This window comes from Ipomoea triloba, chromosome 9 (assembly GCF_003576645.1).
Source record: "Ipomoea triloba cultivar NCNSP0323 chromosome 9, ASM357664v1".
NCBI classification, from domain to species: Eukaryota; Viridiplantae; Streptophyta; class Magnoliopsida; order Solanales; family Convolvulaceae; genus Ipomoea; species Ipomoea triloba.
Window position 1 is genome coordinate 13044644 of NC_044924.1, and position 22731 is coordinate 13067374.

The 22731-nt window shown below is 35.9% G+C and overlaps 3 protein-coding genes across 4 annotated transcripts; 2 read left to right on the plus strand and 1 right to left on the minus strand.

Moving 5' to 3' along the window:
* Window positions 1-727: 727 nt before the first annotated feature.
* LOC116028451 (zinc finger A20 and AN1 domain-containing stress-associated protein 8-like) lies at window positions 728-3241 on the plus strand. Of its 2 annotated transcripts, none has more exons than XM_031270168.1 (3): window positions 728-831; window positions 1011-1059; window positions 2337-3241. In XM_031270168.1, the coding sequence occupies exon 3, from the start codon at window positions 2351-2353 to the stop codon at window positions 2855-2857; it is 507 nt and encodes a 168-aa protein (XP_031126028.1). In that variant the 5' UTR covers window positions 728-831; window positions 1011-1059; window positions 2337-2350; the 3' UTR covers window positions 2858-3241. The 2 variants fall into 2 exon arrangements, with proteins under 2 accessions (XP_031126028.1, XP_031126029.1); XM_031270169.1 differs by having other exon boundaries at window positions 773-916.
* Window positions 3242-4327: 1086 nt separating this feature from the next.
* On the minus strand, window positions 4328-6259 carry LOC116029573 (glucose-1-phosphate adenylyltransferase small subunit, chloroplastic/amyloplastic-like). Its single transcript, XM_031271624.1, has 4 exons — window positions 6112-6259; window positions 5469-5618; window positions 5054-5333; window positions 4328-4778 (listed from the first exon to the last, which is right to left on the minus strand). The coding sequence occupies exons 1-4, from the start codon at window positions 6257-6259 to the stop codon at window positions 4328-4330; spliced, it is 1029 nt and encodes a 342-aa protein (XP_031127484.1).
* An 8966-nt stretch (window positions 6260-15225) lies between these two features.
* LOC116028286 (zinc finger A20 and AN1 domain-containing stress-associated protein 5-like) lies at window positions 15226-16212 on the plus strand. The gene has a single exon (XM_031269935.1). The coding sequence runs from the start codon at window positions 15370-15372 to the stop codon at window positions 15868-15870; it is 501 nt and encodes a 166-aa protein (XP_031125795.1). The 5' UTR covers window positions 15226-15369; the 3' UTR covers window positions 15871-16212.
* Window positions 16213-22731: the final 6519 nt, after the last annotated feature.

The following is a 22731-nucleotide window of genomic DNA, read 5'->3' on the forward strand; positions in this document are numbered from 1 at the left end:
CTTATCTTGCCCATTTTCTTTATGATCTTCAATATACTAATATATGTATTCATATATTTAATTCGTTTCATCGGAGATTACTACGAGGTAATAGGCAAATTAATCCTAACAATTTTAATGTTTGACATCAAAAAGTATTTTCATTTCAAAAAGTAAATTTATCATTCTTCTTTGGTTTTTATTGGGCTTGTCCCCACATGGAATTGTTAATTGTTTTTTATTTTTTAATACGATTGACTCTATTACAATGCAGTATCTGTTCATAATTACTTTCTCAACCTATTGAAGCATAAGAGCCTATTGAAGCATAAAAGTCAATATTGACTCCACTGAGACTCGAACCCACCACCTCCCGTATAAAGGGAAGGGTTTGATGCCACTGGACCACAAGGTCCTTGGCCCCACGTGGAATTGTTAAGAAGAAAAACAAAGAAAGAAAAAAGAAAACAAGTGATAGAAGTCTTTATGTAGTTTGGAAAAAGAAGAAAAGGATTAGCACTTAGCACCGTTAAAAGTGTAACAAAAACTAAAAGCCAACTAGAATAATACAAAAGTAAAAAGAAATTCCAGCCTGTCAAACATCCGATACACCGAGGTCCACCGACACATCACGCACCCGCTATTTTTATTGGCTGTCGAGTGAGGCTATCCAACCAGACACCGACACGTATGACCCTAAGCCAACAGCTTTCGCTACCTTAAAACATCTCGTCACATATATCTTTCTGCCACACCTTTATATATAGATTTCTGAACTCGCACTCCTGCTTCTTCTATACCTCCAACGCTCCAAAGCTCCTCCGCTTTTTGCACTTCCTGTTCGCTCCTAGGGTTAAGTCTCTTGATCGAGCTATCTAATTTGTTTTCTCTTGATGTTAATTTGAGTTTTTGATCTGCGTTTCGATTTTTCTCGCAGGTTTGGCTAGTTTGTTGTGTGAATTTTGAATAAGGTTGTTTGGGCCGATGAATACTCATTACTTCGTTTTCTTTCTTGCTTTTTTGAATGATAGGAAGTGAGAACTTCGGAAAGGGATTTTGTTTGATCTCGTTGGCGAACAGGTCAGTTTGCTGTTTTGCTCGGTTGCGTTTTAAGTAGGGTTGTTTAGAGATGGGAATGATTTAGTGGTATATGTTTTAACAAAACAGGCTTGATTTTAGAGCTTTGGCAGCTGAACTTCTCTACAAGGGTTTAATTGTTTTATTTTCTATTTTTACTCGTGACCTTGTGGTTACAAGTGGGGATGTCTTGCTATCTTGGCTGGGGTGAATAATGTCTTTGGGTTTTAAATGGCAAATTGAGATTTTTTATGTAGAATTTGGTGGTGAAAGAGTGTTAATTATTTATAGTTTTCATAGGTGGTGATTGGTGAAAGAGAGTTACCCATTGATATTATTTCTAAGCTGTTAAGGATATGCATGAATTCCATATTAGCTTTTTACTTCATTCATCTTTTTTACCTGAGAATTCTTTGACCAAGATAAAAGGAATTTGGTATGATAGTTGTCCTAATTGGATTACTAGCTTTTGATGTTAGGCATGAAATTTAGAACAAAACAGGGCTTATAAATTCTGACATTATGTTATCATGGAGAGATTTGTGCTATTGATAGATCAAGATTGTGAAGAAAGATATACCTTGCAGGTTATGTTTGGAGGTGGAAAATATTAAAAAGAAGGGTTAGCATGACTAGCAAATACTCTGTAGTTTGTAATGCATATGAACTGTTGGTATATAATATTGGAAATTTTGTGTTTATATCATGTCTTGGGGATAATAAGCATTAATAGTTTTTTGCATGTGAGTCCACATAGATAAGCTTCTCGTATGTTTTCATGATAAATTCAAAATTAAAAGATTTTATCGTTTTGGTACACGTTGAGCAAATAATAGGCGTGGGTTATTCTTATGTCGTTCTGAACATTCAAAGATTTTCTCGTGTTGTGGAGATGGAGATGGTAAACGTTACTGTAATTTGTTTTTGAAACATATGGATGGCTGGTTCTTCACATGTTGTTGATTGAATAATTGGTATGAATGTATTATATTGAAACATATTACCCTTGAAGAAACTTGCATGCCACATCCTATTTCTTCTATTTACCTTTTTGTTGAGAATATCCATGTTTTCCATCTTGGTTTGTAAAGAGTTGCACGTTCTATCCAGCTACATTAAATTTCGTGATATATACCCAGTTGGAGTAGGGGACTCTGTTTTTAACCCCGGTAAACCACTATACAGTTAAACCACCTTATACATAAGATCATTTTGGTAGATACTAGATATACCCTGCTTTGCCAATCATATGCTGATATGCATTGTCAATTATTTTGTAGGAAAATTTGCTGTCATGGAGCAAAATGATGCTAGCTGCCAAGCTCCTCAAGCCCCAATCCTTTGCGTCAATAATTGTGGGTTCTTTGGAACAGAAGCTACAATGAATATGTGTTCCAAGTGCTACAAAGACACGATGTTGAAGCAAGAGCAGGCAAAACTTGCTGCTACATCTATCGAGAACATCGTAAATGGGGGTTCCAGCTCCAGCGGGAAGGCGGTACATTTCGTTGTGGGTGCAGAGGAAGACTCTGCTGTGTCCACGGTGGTGCCAACCCAAATCTCGTGTGCACCACCCGTAAGTGACAATGGTGAGCAGGCGAAAGAAGGCCCAAAAAGATGCAACACTTGCAGGAAGCGCGTTGGACTAACAGGCTTCAACTGTCGATGCGGGCATCTTTTCTGTGCAGTGCATCGCTACTCTGACAAACATGACTGCCCTTTTGATTATCACAAGGCAGCGCAGGATGCGATTACCAAAGCCAACCCAGTTGTTAGGGCCGAAAAACTAGACAAAATCTAAAGGATTTCAAGAATGCAATGATTTCTTTTGGTTTTGTAAACTGCGTACCCACCCACCCACCCTTGTTGTCTTCTCCATGAAGACTCTGTTCTGTTGACAGTGGTTATGAGATGCATAAAAGAGTAAGGGAGACCGAAGGCAAGCCTTGATATGGCATCAAGCAGATCCGAGGAATACAATGCCCGTGTTAAGCTGCCCAGGTATTATGTTATGGTTCTGTTCCATCTGCAGTGCTTTTGTGTTTTTTGTGCTTTGGTTTGTCGGACACTAGTGTGATTTCTCTCTAAATGTAGCAGCTCCTAAAGCCAATAAGGAATTATATTTAAACTTAGTTTCTCAGTCCTATTCAAATTTGATTTAATTGCAAGTTGCTACTTGATGGTCCTGGCATTTTTATTTATTTATTTATTTTTTTTTTTTTTGAGAACGATGGTCCTGGCATTTAGTTTCTGCAAAAGCAAATCTCTTAAATTCAACATACAATCTGGTAATCAGCTGTTACCTTTTTTGCTTTTTTATGCCTCTTTAAATCTGGGACAAGAATCAACTGTTCAAGGTCCTATTCAACTTAGTAAAGGACTACAGGCCCATACTAAAAAAAAGGTTGAATCTCAATACCAAGGCTTATATGGCCTGTTTGGTACGCAGGAATTTGAATTTCAATCATTATTGTGTGGACCATACTATTAAATAATGTATACTCAGTACACAAATAATGTACTTTTAGTAAATTAAAAATGTACATTGTATTCAAGAAAAATATATTATTTGAGTAATAAAAGTATATTATTTTAATGTACATTCAGTACACAAATAATGTACTTTTAATATATTAAAAATGTACTTTTTGTTATGGACCACACAATAATTTGTCTTGAAATTCCTTTCCAATGAAGTTCTTTAGCAATCAAGTTTACATTGTTTGATTTGAAGGGAATTACAATTCCCTCCAACCATTAATTCCTATGCCCCTTGTCGGAATGTGCATTGCAATGTGTGCACAGTGAGGTGAAGAGGAAAACAGAACTGAATGTTATTGAATGGAAATATGTTTGTTATAGACTAAAAATGAAGCGGAAGCTTACAGAATGCAAAGCTTGTGAAATGTGTAAATGTACACTAATACCCGCTTCATCCCTCAACACCCCCCTAAGCTGGAGCATGCAAGTCTTTGTATGTCCAGCTTAGAGTGAAAGTATGGGAGAGAAAAGCTAATTCAGCCAAGACATACTTTTCCATCTGCTGTTGCACAGATAGATCAATCTCTTGGCCATTCCTTAGAAATGCTAAAGTATTGTCCACTATATTTGACACAATGTCCTTACACCCGTAGCAAATACCAAATCTCAGAGCAGCTTTATTTGCAACCTCTTCGCTATAACCACAAGCCACTATTTTCTTGATTGCACTCCTGAAAGTTGCATCCAAATTACTCATGAGCTCCTCTAGCTGAGATTTTATGAGATCACTCTAGTCAGCATCCGGCTCATAGTAATATGCTCCCATCAATAATGCATCTTTTATAATTGCTCCCTTCGATATGCATGATCTAAGTCCAACCATAGAATGGTGAATTTTAAAGTTTCTGATTACACAATCTTCACCAATAACACTGTCTATGACATCGACATCAAGCATTTTAGGAGGTAAATATAGAGGCTGAGTGTAAATGGCAGCTGATCGGTAATAGAAGTTGAAATCTGGTACAGGTTCCTTTGTGATTCCCAAATTGGCATTATAGAAGGCTTCAATTGTACCAGTATCTTCCCAGTAGCCATCAAACAAATAAGCTTGAACTCTCAATCCAATGGATGTTGCACCAGGAATAACTTCACTTCCAAAATCATTTGCTCCAGGGAACTTTTGTCGAAGTAGGTTAACCACCACAAAAACAGTTATCGACCTTATGCATGGAGGTAATGTTGACGATAAGCCATATTGTCCACTTTTGGAAGATTGCAGTTCCATGGCGGCAAAATTCGACATGATCTCCTTCTCCCACACTTTTAGGGAAGGGAACATGTGTGCAGACTTCTTAGCAAATTTGGGTCAAAATAAGGATTGGGGCACTTGGGTTTTCAACGATACTCCTGAAGGCTTGGTGGCCCTTCTCGCTCGCGATGCTGGGGTGCGCACACCCGAAGAGTCCGTTAGTTCCGAGGCTTAGCCTCTCTTTCTTCACCAAAAAAAAAAAATATATAAGGCATCTCTTTAGCTCTTTTATCATCAAGACCTAAAATAGTGATATCAACCTTCATAGCTATCAACAGCTCTCCTTTTGGTTTCTCTACAAATTCAATAATCCTTCCTTCTACACCAATCGTCATGAGACCAAAGGCAGTGGCACGTTTCTCATCCATTGGCAGTGCAACAACTGTCAGTATTGCTCCTCCAATTTTCTTTCTGTATAACAGAGAAAGGAGATTGATTCCTACTAGCTGATAAGGCTTCAACACTGGCTTAAAATCTGAGTCCCCTGTTGCTCAAGCCTCACTTACATCATCCTGAGTAACCATTCTCAGTGGAGAAACTTTCTCAACTTCAGAGAACCGGTCACAAGCTACGCCTGCTAAGCCATACAAGTTTCTCTTCAAGTCAAAAGATATCTTACCACACTTATGCAAAGCCTTGGCAACAACATTGATTTCATCATTCTCTTCATCATACTCTTCCTCATCGTCAAAGCCCGAAACCTCCCGTCGTTTCTTCGCCTGAGCAATTGCAATAATCGGGTTCATTGATATTCCTGGTATAGTAGATGCTATCACACATACAATCATACTCAATTCGATGGAATTGTTTGATTGGGATCTTCTATAATTTCGCACGTACTTGAAGTACGGTACCAGTATTTACAATATTGACTTCTCTATTATATTTTTCAATACGTTCACGGATAGGATTACTAATTTCGTCGGCTTGAATGGTTACCATGATTATTTCTTCATTCTTTTTGCAAAAAAAAAAAAAAAAAAAAAAAAAAAAAAAAAAGAAGACCTCCCGAGAGAGGGGTGGGAAAGGGTAGTGGGTAAGCGGGCTCCTTTCACTAATTTTTTCCCAATTTGAGGCGGAGGTAGCGATGATGTCCTTGTTCTAAAACTAGATAGCTTGAAATAAAATCCCTACTTTCCCGCCTAAGTGAATAAATAGACTGGCGGAAACGGATTGCTTTAAAACTAGCTTGGGAAAGAAAAATGCTTGCCTGATGGCTTTTTAAGAGGTGAGGAAGAGAGTGCTAGACTTCATTTCATCACAATCATCCGCATCCTCATCGGTAATGATGAACCTACGGCGGCTGTAGATTTTATTCACTGCCTTGAGCACCTCGTTATCGTCGTCGTCTAAATTCTCCACTTTATCCTCGATTTCATCGGGAAGAGTTGTCGTCGATTTCAATAACATTGGAATTGGAACGCTTCGAAGAAGTGCCAGTTTTCGTATAAGTGAATGACTTAGGGATGGCAACGGGGCGGGGCGTGGGCGGGGAGTATACTCCCCGTCCCCGAAACCCCGACCCCGTCCTCGTCCCCGTCCCCGTCCCCGTCCCCGGCGGGGATTTGAAAGTATTCCCCATCCCCGTCCCCGCGGGGAATTAGGCGGGGACGGGGATCCCCATCCCCGATCAAATTTTAGTCAAAATCTTAAATTAGTGTAATTTTTAATTTTAAAAATAGAAACTTAAGTTATTTTTAAAAATAATACATATATATATATATATATATATATATAGTAATTCCATTGTACTTCCAATGTAATGTTAATGTTACTAAGCTTATAATATATTCCAAAGCTTATATATTCCAGTGCACTGCCACTGTTACTAAGCTTTCTGCCACTGTAATGTTACTAAGCTATGTTAATGTTACTAAGCTTACTGCCACTGTAATGTCTTATACACTAAGCTTTTATATATATATATATATATATATACATATATATATATATATATATATATATATATACATATATATATATATATATACATATATATATATATATATACATATATATATATTTCTTATTTTTTTTAATTCGGGGACGGGGCGGGGCGGGGAGGGGTATCACCGTCCCCGTCCCCGTCGGGGACGGGGCACATTGCCATCCCTAGAATGACTCGATTGGAGGAGGCGGAACTCTAGCGGGGATAAGAGGATCAACGAGCGCTGTGCTCGTGCTTTCCACGGATTTGCTCCGGAAACTACAATTGAAGGCTATAAACAGGGGATTAACAAGCACTTTGCTCGAATTCTTCACGAATCTGCTCTGATTGAAAACTGCAAAAAGAGGACTGATGAGCACTTTGCTAAAACTCTTAACGGATCTGCTCCATGAAGCACTTGATTGGCTTGATTTGAAGAGCATTACGCTCGAATTGGATGGCGGATTGAACAACACAACTGTTTTCGGCGGATTTACTCCTCTACAGATCTGTTGCTGGAGACGAACGTGCAACTCAGTGATCTCCAGGCTTCGACTTGCCGGTGCCGGAAGCTGCGACATCATAACTCTCTCACCGATGCTATGATACCATGTCGGAATGTGCACGGTGTGCACAGTGAGGTGAAGAGGAAAACAGAACTGAATGTTATTGAATGGAAATATGTTTGTTACAGACTAAAAATGAAGAGGAAGCTTATAGAATGCAAAACTGGTGAAATGTGTAAATGTACAGTAATACCCTCTAACCGTAGCTTCATCCCTCAACACCCCGCCTCCTAGGAGAAAGGAAAAAAGAGAGAATTGACAAATTTGTCATAAATATTAATATTATTGTTATTGTTACACAAAAACATTTTAGCCTTTATACGACTTTTTTCATTTCAATAATTCTATTCATGTATATCAAGTAATTAAACAATAGAATTTGAATTCTTAGTTTATTTTCACTTCATTCATTTATGATGAAATTACAAATTTTCTCCTTTAATTCTCTCATTTCAACCAAACATTTCGTTATAGTATTTTGAATGAGGTAAATCTTAATTTATTAGAGATATTCAATTGTCTTAATTTGACATTTGAACTCTTGAGCTATGGCCGAGGCTAGCGGGGCCACACTAGTTATGGTTGAATAGGTGGTTTAAGCTGCTAGACTTGGAGGTGTTTAATATCTTGATAGTGTGGTAGCTCTGACAGTGCGCATAGTACATGATAGCTTTTTCTTTCTGTGCATTTTAGATGATGGGTGAACGATGTGAAAGCTCGCATGCGATCATTTCTGTAGTTTCAAAACTGAATCATATATTATATCGTAACATTTGCTGTTGAAAAATAGAGGCAACGTCAATTAATCTTGACACTCTTTAAGAAAAAGAGAACGACTAAAGCAGAATATGAAGTCTGCACTGTGTTAAAATAACACTGCTTTAAAAGCGTTATTTGCCCGGTAACGGTGTAGTTAAGGATTCCGGCACGCCGACAGGTTACACAGACTATTTGCCCGATAACAGTGTAGTTAAGGATTTCAGCACACCGACAAGGTTACACAGACTAGCTGCACTGCTTACACCAACTATAGCGCAGACGAACCTCACTTTGTTCAGACAATGGGAGAGAGGAATTAAAAAGGAGGAAGAGAGCTTTTGTTTGGTGTGTTTTGTTAACAAAGCTAATTAGGCTATTTATAGTGGCATAACCACCTCCTTTGGCCACAAAACACTCTACTCCTCACATTTTTAATGCACAAGGGCCACAAGAAATATAAAGGTAATTATGGGCCACATATTTTATAACAGAAAGAACACATGATCTCTAATCACTCAAACAAAACCTCAAAATTTTTCAACAATCCCCCACAAATTCTGAGAGTTGGCAAGAAGATTTGTCTAGGTTGTTCACAAGAATAATGATGATTCTCCACACATTCAAAGTAGAAGTCTAGAAAGGACAATGTTTGAGCAATACAAATGAACTGACCTTAATATCAGTGTTTAAACTTGAACTGATACGTAGTGACATTGAGTAATTTTATTCCCGAGAGTGATATGAATCTTGAACTTATCGGTTAGACACATCAACTAATGCAGGTTTTATGAAAGTCAAACTCTTTGACTGCTTATGATGAAACCTTAATATTCAAGTCTTTTTTTTTTTTTTGAGTACTATAAAAGTCTGTTTATTTCAATATAAACTTTCAACTTTGTCAAGTCTATCTCAACAGACATTTTAACCCTGTCAAGTCTATTTAATATAGACATTTAACTCTGTCAAGCCTATCTCAACATAGACATTTAACTCTGTCAAGTCTATCTCAATATAGACATTTAACTCTGTCAAGTTTATCACAGTATAGACCACCTTTAAAGGCTACAGAGTAGTTAAAGACAAAAATCTGGTAGTTCACTAAGAACATCATGCTTCTCATATATTTTTTACTTAATTAGACATCTAGATGCCAATGAGTGACCAAGAAAGATAACTCATTATCTTTCAGAAAAGATGGTTAACCTTTTTCATTTAAGTAGGTGATTTCTTTAAGCCTATCTCAATATAGACTACCCAAATTAGGATGTGAATTCATTAAGAGCATTTTATGCCCACTCTCTCAATTATTAAGCGGTGAATATATTAAGTCCGTCTCAATAGGAGCACCCATCTCATAGGGTTATAAATTCATTAAGAGCTGTAGCTCAACCTCACCATTACACAGATCATTGGAATGACTAATTAGTGTACTACTTTGTGATTCTTTCCATGGCTTCGTTTGACCACACAAGTGGGATCCACCATGAATTCATCACCTCTTGGGATTTAAGTCATTTCATCAACAATTCATCAATAACTGATCTCATTCTCATAATTAGTCTTCACTATTAAAATAAGTCGATCAACTCCATCAAATTTACGTACACTTTGACGAGTACTTTATTTATTCATAAATAATACCCTAGAGATTTTCATGCTTAACATGAAACATTCTCTTTTACCATTATTCTCGGTAAAATAAAAAGACTTGTATAAAAGAAATATAAAGAGCTGATTACTCCCACAATGCAACGATTACAAATATTCTTCTCAAAAGTACCTGATCTCTTACTCAGATTGATCTTTGGTGCCCAACATTGGCTCCTGAGCAATTCAACCTATGCAAGCTTTATAGCAACCTTGCACTTGGTTAATACACTCTCAATAGTGGAATATATTTCAACCAAATTAGTTACCTCAAACCACTAAGGTTTCCTTGTATAAAGGAATCATGGATCTTCAAGATGTCCTAATTAAGATTTTAAATCATATATACAAATCCACAAAGATAATGTTGTTTGCAAGTTGCAAGTTGCAAGTTGCAAGTTGCAAGTTGCTTCAAGTTGAACAACATAATCATAAATTTCACATACTTTCTTGAAAAAAGTAGATCTCATACTCAAAGATTATATTCAAACTGACATTTACTAGAGAAAAAATTATCTACATAAATTTCATCAAGATGAAATGCAACATCTATAACTTTAGCATTCAAAGTTACGTTATTTCAACTTCACAATTTTTCCTTCACTACATAACTCATATATAGCATTGGTATAATGCAAATCAGTACACATTTAAATTTATTCTCAAGAGAATACATAGTACCCTTTTGTAAAAAAAAAAAGATAGTTTAAATCAACTTAAGCAATGCCCATTGCAAAGCTTCGGTAGCATGTGAAAGCCAAACTCATTTCAGGTGAGGGTCAAGTAGCGCTTCAACTAGCCCGCATGACCAATACCCTACTTCTTAAAAACTTCCAAGTCGAGTGGTGAAACCGAAGTTTACTTAAAAACCACATTCCTTGATAGAGTATTCAAGAATGATGACTTTTTTCCATGCTACCAACACAAGGTGAAAAAGTCTTTGATATATGCTTATCTTTGTGCACGCCACTATTAATTGTCTCTGTTAATATCCAACAATGTCATCATCATTCAACACATTGAAATGACAAGCACTAATAGGCATTTAAAATTTACACAAATCAACTAGTATTCAGTACTAATAATATCTCATTTTATGCGAGTTCTTAGAAACTAGAGCAAATAAGAGTTACTCAAAATAACTACTAATTAAGGGAATGCTATACTCATCTTGCTCCGTCAGATTGACCTCTATGAATTTTACTCTTGCGATTGGTATGCTCGGTGTCCATGCTTACTGCACACTAAACAGCCTCCTTTGAGTTTTTTAAACTTTCCACTCCTTTTTTTGTTGTTATTGCTGTCACTTTGATTTCCAACATCATTGGCACCATACTTTTCTGACAGCATTTTCCAAATAACTTTTGTTGAGTCTTGTTTGACATAGATTTCAAATAATTTGTCATTCATTTGTGATCGAAGGTATCCTCTGGCTGGCATATTGTCATCTATAAATTGCACCAGAGTTACATCTGGTTCTTGACCAGGAGTATAATCCAGTTTAGGACTGATTTCTCTTGGTTCTTAAAAGGGGAACCTTAGCTGAGCAGGTTCGGGTGGATCACAAAACAACACATAGACTAGTTTAAGTTGTTCGAAGAGTATCAGCATTCTTTGTGCCCACCGCCTGTAATTATTCCCATCGAGGGCGGTTATCTTGGATAGATCGGTATGACAGAAGGAGCCATCGTACCGAAAGGTTGACTAATGCTCAAATAATGCTTTTAATTGTTGGAAAATAGAGGCAACGTCAACTAATCCTGACACTCTTTAGGAAAAGAAGAACAACTAAAGCAGAATAAGAAGTCTATGCCGTGTTAAAAGGATCCTCACACACTTTCGACATGTTACATAGATTAGCTACGCTAAGCTTACACCAACTATAGTGCAGGCGAACCTCACTTTGCTCAGATAATGAGAGAGAGGAATTAAAAAGGAGGAAGAGAGCTTTTGTTTGGTGTGTTTTGTTAACAAAGCTAATTAGGCTATTAAAAAGGAGGAATTATAGTGGTTATGCCACTATAAATAGCCTAATTAGCTTTGTTTACAAAACACACCAAACAAAATCTCTCTTCCTCCTTTTTAATTCCTCTCTCCTATTGTCTGAGCAAAGTGAGGTTTGCCTGCGCTATAGTTGGTGTAAGCTTAGTGCAGTTAGTTTGTGTAACCTGTCAGAAGGGTTATTTAAGCAATAGTCAACCTTTTGGTACGATGGCTCCTTATGTCATACCCAATCTATCCAAGATAACCGTCCTCGATGGGAATAATTACAGGCGGTGGGCACAAAAAATGCTGATACTCTTCGAACAACTGAAACTAGTTTATGTGTTGTTTTGTGATCCACCTGAACCTGCTCAGCTAATGTTCCTCTTTCAAGAATTAAGAGAAATCAGTCCTGAACCGGATTATACTCCTGGTTAAGACAAGGTGTAACTCTGGTGCAATTTACAGATGACAATATCGCAGCCAGAGGATACCTTCTATCACAAATGAATGACAAATTGTTTGACATCTATGTCAAACAAGACTTGGCAAAAGTTATTTGGAAAATGCTGTCAGAAAAGTATGGTGCCAATGATGTTGGAAATCAAAGTGACAACAATAACAACAAAAGGAGTGGAAAATTTAAGAAACTCAATGGAGGATGTTTCGTGTGCGGTAAGCATGGACGCCGAGCATACTAGTGCTATCATCAAGGGTAAAATTCATAAAGGTCAATCTGAAGGAGCAAGATGAGTATAACATCCCCTTTATTAGTAGTTATTTTGTAACTCTTATTTGCTCTAGTTTCTAAGAGTTCGCATAAAATGAGATATTATTAGTACTGAATACTAGTTGATTTGTATAAATTTTAAATGCATATTAGTGCTTGTCATTCAATATGTTGAATGTTGATGACATTGTTGCATATTAATAGACACAATTAATAGTGACATGCACAAGACAAGTGAATTGTTTGATGAGATACAGTCACATAGTTTGAAATATTTGAATAGTGTACTGAGACTGTTTGTCAAATGTGATAAGCATATATCAAAGACTTTTTCGCCTTGTGCTGGTAGCATGGAAAAGTCATCATTCATGAATACTCTGTCAAGGAATGTGATTTTTAAGTAAACTTCGGTTTCACCACTCGACCTGTGAGTTTTTAAGAAGTAGGGTGTTGGTCATACAGGCTAGTTTAAGCACTACTAGACCTTCACCTGAAATGAGATTGACTTTCACATGCTATCGAAATTTTGTAATGAGCATTGCTTAAGTTGATTTAAACTACCTTTTTTTTTTTTTTTTACAAAAGGGTACTATGTATTCTCTTGAAAATAAATTTAAATGTGTACTGATTTGCATTATACCAATGCTATATATGAGTTATGTAGTGAAGGGAAAATTGTGAAGTTGAAATAACGTAACTTTGAATGCTAAAGTTATAGATGTTGAATTTTATCTTGATGAAATTTATGTAGATAATTTTTTGTCTAATAAATGCTAGATTGAATATAATCTTTGAGTATGAGATCTACATTTTTCAAGAAGGTATGTGAAATTTATGATTATGTTGTTCAATTTGAAGCAACCTGCAACATGCAAACAACATTATCTTTGTGGCTTACTGGTAATGAGCATTTGTGGCTAATTCCCTCCTTCCAACCAGACGAGGTCGGTCTCTCACGTAGTCAATTTCAGACATCGTTTTTGTGAGTCGACGTCCCAACCTTGGTTGCCAATGCTCTAGCTTTAGGGGTATCGGTATTGACATGATATTATCTAATTTGTAGCCGATGAATGAAAAGAATTTCATTGTTACGACATGATGTTAACATTACTAGGAGAATTCGAAAGGAAAGAGTTAATTTCATTTTTTGTCCTAAATTTATATGTGGCAATCCACTTTTAGTCATTTTTATTAAAACATCATTATTTGGTCCTAATATTATTGTGACATAACCATTTTTTGTCCTTCGTCAACAAAATCGTTGAAATGTTATTAAATATAAGAACATTTATATCTTTTTTATACAAAGTAGGTTGATCAACTATATTTTTTACATTTAATTTTTTGAAGAAAAAAAAATCATAATTGAAAACCGAAATGCTTTTGTATTTTACGTCATTTAAAATGTTTTGCTAACAGATGACCAAAAATGATCATGTCAAAATAATACTAGGACCAAAAGTGAATGTTCTAATAAAAAAACTAAAATTAGACTATCACCTATAAATCTAGAACCAAAAATGAAATTAACTCGAAAGGAAAACAATAATATTATTCAAGGAATAAAGTTACAAGATCAAATTGTCTATCAAAATCTCTCACTATCTGAAATTGCAAACTCTCTTTATTTATTTATTAATTATTATGACTTGATTGAACTCATTATTCTGCATTAAAGCATTTATTTATTAATCAATCAAGCTTAGCTTTATCATTATTCTATTAGATTTGGCACACAAATCATACGATTTTAGTGTCTTAGGAACTGTAATAAAATAAGGGGTGAAACTTGAGAGAGAGAGAGAGAGAGGCGGTCAGTTTGGGCGGCTGGAAGCTGGTGGAGCCTGCAAGTGCAAGGTAAGAGGCGTGCGACGATTCTTTCTTTGCTCCGTCTCCTCATCAGCACCGTGTACGTACCGTGCGGGGTTCGCCATGAATTCTCATAATTGCCCTTTCCACGTGGAACAATTCAAGCTAAGTCCAAATGAATTCTCATCAAATTTATGAGTTAATACTCAATATATTTCTCGACTATAGTGATTTTATTCAATTTAATCTTAAATGACTTTTTGTGCTTAATTTAGTTACTGAACACAATTTAGTTTTTTATTAAAAAATCTGTTAGTTGACAGTTAGAAATAAGGCACTAATGATAATTTCTTATCCTTCATCCCATTTGTGATGATTCCTTCTTCTTCGCCTTATTAATATCCATGCAGAAATACAGATCTTTATACTCAAATATTTATTTATTTACTTAAGATTGAAGTTGATTTGGAGATGAAGATCTTCATTTCTGCGTGGAACTTAATAAGGGAAAGAAGAAATAATCATCCCAAATGGAATAAGGACGATAAATGATCCTATTTCTAATAGTCAACTAAAAATTATTTTTTTACAAAAGATTAATTGGATGATAGGAGTGGGTTCGAGCCTTAGTGAAGGCAACTGTGACTCTTTGTGCTTCAGTAGGTTGAGAAAGTAGCTATGAACGGATACTACATTGTAACAGAGTCAGTAGTACTCAAAAAAATTGTATAAAATCAAAAGTCAATAACTTAAATTAAGCACAAAAAATCATTTAAGAATTTTTTTCCCCCAAAAAAATCTAGAACCTTTTACGACCCAGAATTGAGATCGCCAACAATAGAAAAGGCACGGGGGTAAAAGCGTCCACCTACTATTTGCCAAAACGCGGCGGTCCCTAATCTCATGACTCATGAGGCCATTATTTCATCGCCATTACCGACCTTTATCCCCCCTTAAAACTCCTCCTCACCCCGCATTTCCTCAAACCCAATTCTTAACCCTCATCTTTCTCATCTCTTTGAAATCTCAACTCTCTCTTTCTCTCCCTTTCTAATCTCTGTTTATTAATCTGCTTTTTTGATAATTTATTGTTGCGAAAATGGCTCAGAAGACGGAGAAAGAGGAGACGGAGTTCAAGGTCGTCCGCGAGACTATTGCGCCGTGCGTCAACAACTGCGGCGTTTCCGGAAACCCTGCCACCGGCAATCTCTGCCAGAAATGCTTCGACGCCGTCTCCACCTCCGTTTCCGCCTCATCGGTGACGATTCCTCATAAATTCTCCGACAAATCTCCTAGATCTACCGTTCAGAGGTCGTCGCCGGAAACAACGCGTCCAGGTGTGAAGAAACAGGAGGATCTGAGGTTAACAGGCGGCGATGATAGTTCGCCAGCTCCGCCTAGGAGAGAGGTGAGCCGGTGCTCTGGTTGCCGGAGAAAGGTAGGATTAACCGGATTCCGATGCCGTTGCGGCGAGCTTTTCTGCGGCGAACATCGGTACTCTGACCGACACGACTGCAGCTACGACTACAAAGCTGCTGGCCGAGAGGCGATCGCCCGAGAGAATCCAGTCGTGAAGGCCGCTAAGATCATCAAACTTTAAACTGGAAAAATTACAAACACGAATCTATGCAAAACAGGAGGAGGCCATAAAGAAACTTGGATCTATTCGCTGTGGTTGCTGTTATTCGAAGGAATTATCTCCCTCAACGAAGAAATGAAACAAGAAGTGGGGAGAAATTCGAAATTAATTGTCCATTAAAAAAAAAAAACAAATCCGTTCCTTGGATTGTTAGTGATTAATCTTTATTAGTTTTCTTGTTTTTCTTTGAATAATAGTAGATTTTAAAAAGGGAAATACTGTGATTTTACGATTGGTAATTAATTTCAGTAATTGGGATTGTGACGTGAACCTATGAATTCAAATTTCTTCCATCTTCCTCAAGTCGAAATGTTGCCCTAAATCTATGGATTGTTAGGGCTAGAAATGTCATCCGGACTATTGGAGCTTTGGTTTCTGAGAGTGATAATGAATTATGAAAGGAAAATGAGTTCATATCTAAAATGATCTTTCTGATTACAGCAAAATTTATAAATTCGTCTTTGATAATTGATTGAATTTAATTAAACTTTTAAATTTTTAATTTTTACTCAATTATATCTTCTGTCTATTTGATCATCTGCTGGTCATGATCTTCCAGAATATATATGTGATTTCATACGCTTTTCGCCTTTTTTTCTTTCACTTGTTTCGCCTTTTTCCTTCACATGTTCGCTGAATATAGTCAGAAGTTAAAATACATGAGAAGGCTAGGACCGCAAGGTTGTACTAGTCGTGGAAGTAGTGGATTAAGTTTGTTTTCTCTTCCTATTTGATAGTTGATATTGCGTGTGTAATGTATATGAAGTTATTGATGTAATGTGAGGTTTATATGTGTATATGTTTCTTTGTATATTTTACTTTAAGCATGGGAACCATGACCGGGTGGTTGGTATATATGTACTTTGAGGACCACTGGGTAGTCCATTTCAAACAAGGATGGGACCATGTACTAGTTTTTTTTTTTGAGAATAAAGGCATTCACTAGTGATTAAGATCATGCCTTAAACTATTTAAAATGACAACGGGCGGAGTACAAAACTAGACATTACATTCAAACATAGGAAGCTAAATAAGCAAGTGAAAATGAGGCTTGATATAAATGATCAAGTAGGTGTTGCTCCAAACAAGAACTATCATTCTCTTCTTGTAGATGTAGGAGGTTATGAGAAGTTCACATTTAATGAAATGGATTGTCACAATATAGATGAATTGAGAAGGAAAAGGCTTGTTATAGGGATGCAGAAGCCATTTTTAAATATTTTTTTAAAACTTAACCAAGATATGTCACGGCCTCACGGGTTATTTTATATATATAGGGAGGGGTTCCTATGCAAAGCATAGCTCCTGTAAAAAAATGGGGTTAAATCTAAGCCTTCGATCAACGTATATCTAACAGACAACATCCACAACGCTAATTTAACGAGAACGGCTTAGTAAAGGATTTTTTGTCCTGTTGTTCTAACCACCTTTGACACTATTTCTGCGCATCTTTGATTTCCAAATTCTTCTTGGATTCCTAATCTCCATTCTTTCTTAATCTCAGTCGATTTCAAATCTCAATTATTGGCTATAAAATATATTTTCTTCATCTTTTAATCGTGAATTCAAACAGGATATTAAATTCAAGAACAACAACAATTCTTCAACAATGGAAGAATTCGATCAAGGTATTTCTATCATTTTTTTCAATATAACGATTAAAAACACACACCTTAGAGTTTTAATTAGGAATAATATGTACATTAAGTAGTACATACATGCACCTTAAGGTTTCAGTATAAGATTTTACTGATTTACACCTAAAATTCTACCATTGTTATTTTGGCGCACCTAAGACTTAAAGTCCGTACCCTAAGGATAAAAATCACGCACCTGAAACACTTAACCTACGCACCTTGAATTTAGTCGTTGTGATATTGGTGCACCTAAACACTTAAATGTACGCACTTTAAGAATACCGTTAACGCACCTAAAGGTTTAAGTGTACACACCGAAGGCTTCACAATGTAGACATTAAGTTGGTGCACCTTAAGTATTAAAAGTACACACCTTAAACAGAAAAACTACACACATTAAATTTTAGCAATAGCTCATACATTGACCCACCTCAAGCGTTTAGAACATCGCACATTAACATGTTATTTCACACTCCTTAAGCTTTAAAACTACGCACTTAAAACTTTGCATTTGAAAATCTTCACACTTTGAACTCTAAGGCAGTGGATAGTTTAATTAACGCACCTTAAATTTTAAAACCACGCACCTTAAGGTTTAAAAGCACGCACCTATAACATGTTGTTTATATGTTACAGTTCCCAGTGACTTGCAATCTGGAAACAACTCAGTTTGAATCCCAGTAATAACAGCGATGCCTATACTTTGTCATTATCTCCTGGAATGACACAATACTAGACTCCACACTGTGAAGACGAGATCAAACCATTAATTGGAATGTCTTTTACAACATTGGAAGTTGGCACTGAATTTTACAAACCCTATGCTACAAAGGTTGGATTTGACACGAGGTCTAGTTCTGTAGTAAAATCATGTGATGGGACGATAGTCACAATGCATATTACTTGCTGAAATTAATGAGCTTTGTGAGCAGAATAGGACAAAGATTAAATATTAAACATTTCTATTCTCAGTGGTTTTATGTAAATTAACACATTTGTAAATATGTTTGCATATATTTGATCTAATGCACCTTAAGGTTTTATTTATACAATCAAGGCTTTAGCTGTTTACAATCAAATAAACTCACCTTAAAAGTTGAAATTACGCACCTTATGTGTATAAACCACACATCTTATGTGTATATTGACGCACCTTAAGTTTATAAACTGCGCACCATAAATATTAAATGAAAACACCTTAAGCAATGATTAAACGCACCTTGGCCTTGTTTGGTAAAATGGTTATTAGCTGATTGGGTTAGAAGGTATGATTACTTGATAACATTAGCTGATTGTAGAAAAGTGTTTGGTAAATTAAATGTTAGCTGATAGCTGTTTGATATAATTTCTTTTCTCAAAAAGCTAATTGAAAGAGTTGTTTTGAGCAACTTTTTGAATTTTAGCAGTTTAGAGTTACAAAAAGTTGATTAACCAAACACTTATATTGATTTTTTTTAACTAAGTCACACAACTAATAGTGGTCAAATAAGTCAAAATTAGCTGATATACTAACTATTTTACCGAACATGACCCTTATGTTCTTAAAACACACACCCAAGTCTTGATCGTTTTAATACAAAGTTTTAATACACAAATTTTCACACCCTTAGCCACAATACCCTGCACCTTAAAAAATTAAATGACGCACATTAAGGAAATTTTTTTTTTTTTTTGTCGAAGTCTATGAATAAATGACACACCTTATAGGCTGAATGAACGCACCTTAAGTTTATAAATGACGCACCTTATTCGCTAAATAAACACACCTTATTCGCTAAATGTACGCACCTTAAGATTTAACTATACCTTTAAATTTAGCTCACCCTACGCCGCATAAACACGTATCTTAAGCGTTGAAGCAACGCACCTTACTATTTATATGTACGCACCCAAAGGGTCTGGTACTTGAATTTTATAATTTGTAGCTTATGCTTTCGTATTAGCGCACATTATTCCTCCGTATCATGCACCTTGTAGGGTTATTTCATGCATCTAAAGGAGTAAATCGTCGATTTAATACTTCATAAGGAGAATAGGAAAAAATCTCTTAACTAAATAAATCAGTGAATACACAAATTCACGCACGTTATGTGTATAAATCACGCAACTTATTGAATAAACCCACGCACCTTAACGTCTTAATCCACACACTCAAAGACTTTGGCACTTGAACTCTTTTAGTATTTTGTTTAAATATGTAGTAACGCACCTTATGCTTCCATTAAGCACACAACACACGCACCTTAAGCACAAAATCCACGCACCTTAAGCACAAAAATCACGTACCTTAAAGAAGGAAAACCACTCACCGTAAATTTGACCTAAATGCAAAAATTATCAAATTGCCACCGTATTTTTTTTAATTAAGTTAATCCTGGACATTGATTTAAGTAAGATCAATGACTCAAATTTAACCTTACAAGCGCACGGGAACTGAATTATATATATATATATATATAGGCTTATGCTCCCATGAGAACACACTCCATGAATAAATTAAGAACCAATCTCAATCTTACATCTGTATAAATCAGACGGATCATATTAGATTTAAAAATAAATTTTAGTGAAATTTTCATAATTATCGTCAACTTCACTTTATAAACTTGAATACTTAAATATGCAATTTGTAACAACTAAATATGCAAACTTGGATAAATTTTTAAAAAATCAATGAAAAAAACTAATTTTAAATCTAAACCGTAAATACTAGATGTTAATCAGTAAAGTGAACCTGATATGGATTAATCCCTTCATGTACTCTTATGTACCAAATATGTAGAGGAATTGTATGCAAAGTATATGATAGTAAATATAGTCCAGGACCGGTCGGATACACTCCGGACCGGTCGGGGGCCATAAGGTCGGGAGGCCGGCTGGTCGGGCGGATCGGTGTGCGGTTGGGCGTCACGGGCCGAACGGTACCTTCAATCGATCCTTAACGTGGCCTGCCAAAGGCCACCACGTGCTCCTTCCCGCTTGGGCACGGAGTAAGGCGGGCGCATGCGCGCCACGTTCCCGCCATGCCGGAGGCCCGGCGTTCACTCTTTTCCCTCTTATAAATACCGCATTTATGAGGAGAGAGAGGATCTTTTCGCCAACTCTTGACTAAGCCTTGAAGTGAGCTCGGACAGTAGGGAAGCCCACTGCCGACCTGCCGAGCCCTTCGAGCCCTTACTTGACATGTAAACCGGGTTTGGATCCTTGAGGCAATAATAGATCGTATTTTCCGGTTCTAGCTTCGTACCCGTATTTTACTATATCAGTATACTGTGGATCAGAAAATTGGTTCTCAAGCTATCTCATTTATTGATTGTTCTTCCTTCCTTTAGAGATAATAGAGAGTACAATTTTAGAGTATTCCAACGAGAAGAAGAAAGGGAGACAAGCCCCTTTAAATGGAGGATCAAGACACGTACTGTACACCGAACACACGTACAATATACGTAGTAGGGCTGTACAATATAAGCCCCTTTAAATGTGTGTATGACTTAGTTTTTAGTTTTATTTGATTTATTGGTTTTGATAAGGAATATGTCCTAAGTCATACAGTCTAAAATCAAAACCTTAAGTGCAATGCACTTTCGTATTTTTGCAAATGCAATCTTTTAATTCTAAATGTGTATTTTGTAACAACTAAATGTGCAAATCTGAAAAGTTCTAAGAAGTGCAGATTTTAGTGTTCAAGTTTGCATAGTAAAATTGGTGATAATTATAAAAATGTCACTAAAGATTTTTTTTTTTTTTGAAAAGTAAGACTTAATTCATGCCACTACAGATTTTTAAAATCTGATCTGATCCGTTCGATTTTTTCAGATGTAAGGTTAAGATTGATTTTTAGCTTTCTCATATGTTCTCATACGATTCCATACATACATACATACGCACACACAAACACAAACAGAAACATAAACATAACAAACAAACATACATACATACATATATACATACAAACACAAACAGAAACAGAAACATATATACGGTTCAAATGCTGATGATGTGCTCAGGTGCGGTTGTGCGGTGAGAGGAAAGTCATTGACCTTGTCAAAATCAACGTCCAGGATTAACAATTACTCCGTATTAAAAAAAAAAAACATGGTTGCAATTTGATAATTTTCCGTATTAGTCAAACTTAAGGTGCATGATTTTCCTTCTTTAGGTGCGTGGTTTCTGTGCTTAAAGTGCTTCAGTTCTTCAATGAGAACTTAAGTTGTGCTTTTGTTGAAACTTAAAGTTCGTTGATCTAAAACTTTAAGTGCGTTGTTTTACTTCTTAATGTGCGTCATTTTCCTTCTTAAGGTGCGTGATTTGTATGCTTAAGATGCATCAGTTGTTGAAATTTAAAGTGCGTCGATTTAAAGTTTTAGGTGCGTGATTTTTCCTTTTTAAGGTGTGTGATTTTCTTTCTTAATGTTTGTGGTTTCTGCGCTTAAGGTGCGTCATTTTTAATAGTTTGGTACTCCATTTTAAATTTTTAGGCGCGTGGTTTGTGTGCTTAAGATGTATCATTTTCATGCTTAAGGTGAAAATGATAAATCTCAGCTCAAATTAAACCTCATGTTCGCACCTGAGCAAATTTCTACACAAGAACCACTCCTTATGTGAGAATTTGTGGACAAATATAAACCATTGATTTACAAGATCTTATGGATGAAAAATCAAGTAAAAAAAATTGAGCAAGATTATTTCATAAATATTACAAATTTTTAAAATGAACGATGTCATTTTTATAAATATTACAAAGTTTTATTTATTTTCAACTGTTAGATCTATTAGATCAATAGTTTAAATTTGTTCACAAGTTCTCATCTGGGCATTATCCTCACCTAATTATGAGTGTGGGTGTGTGTGGGTGTGTGTGTGTGTGTGTATATATATATATATATAACTTTAAATTTTAATTTTAATTTTAAATTAATTATAGACTCAAAATTGTTTAACTTGAAGCTCTAAATGTTTGATATTAAAGTTGCTTTAGAATTTAATAACTATTGAAAATTGAACTTGAGTAGTTTCAAAAATAAAAATTGAAAAGCTAAAAAAGAAAAGTTCGAACCGAACCATCAATTCCTTAAAACATGAAACAAATGATCAACAGTTCAAAATTGAAACTAAAACACAAAACAAATTATCATCAGTTCAAAATTAAAATTACAACCAAACTGCAATCATTTTCTATTTCCAA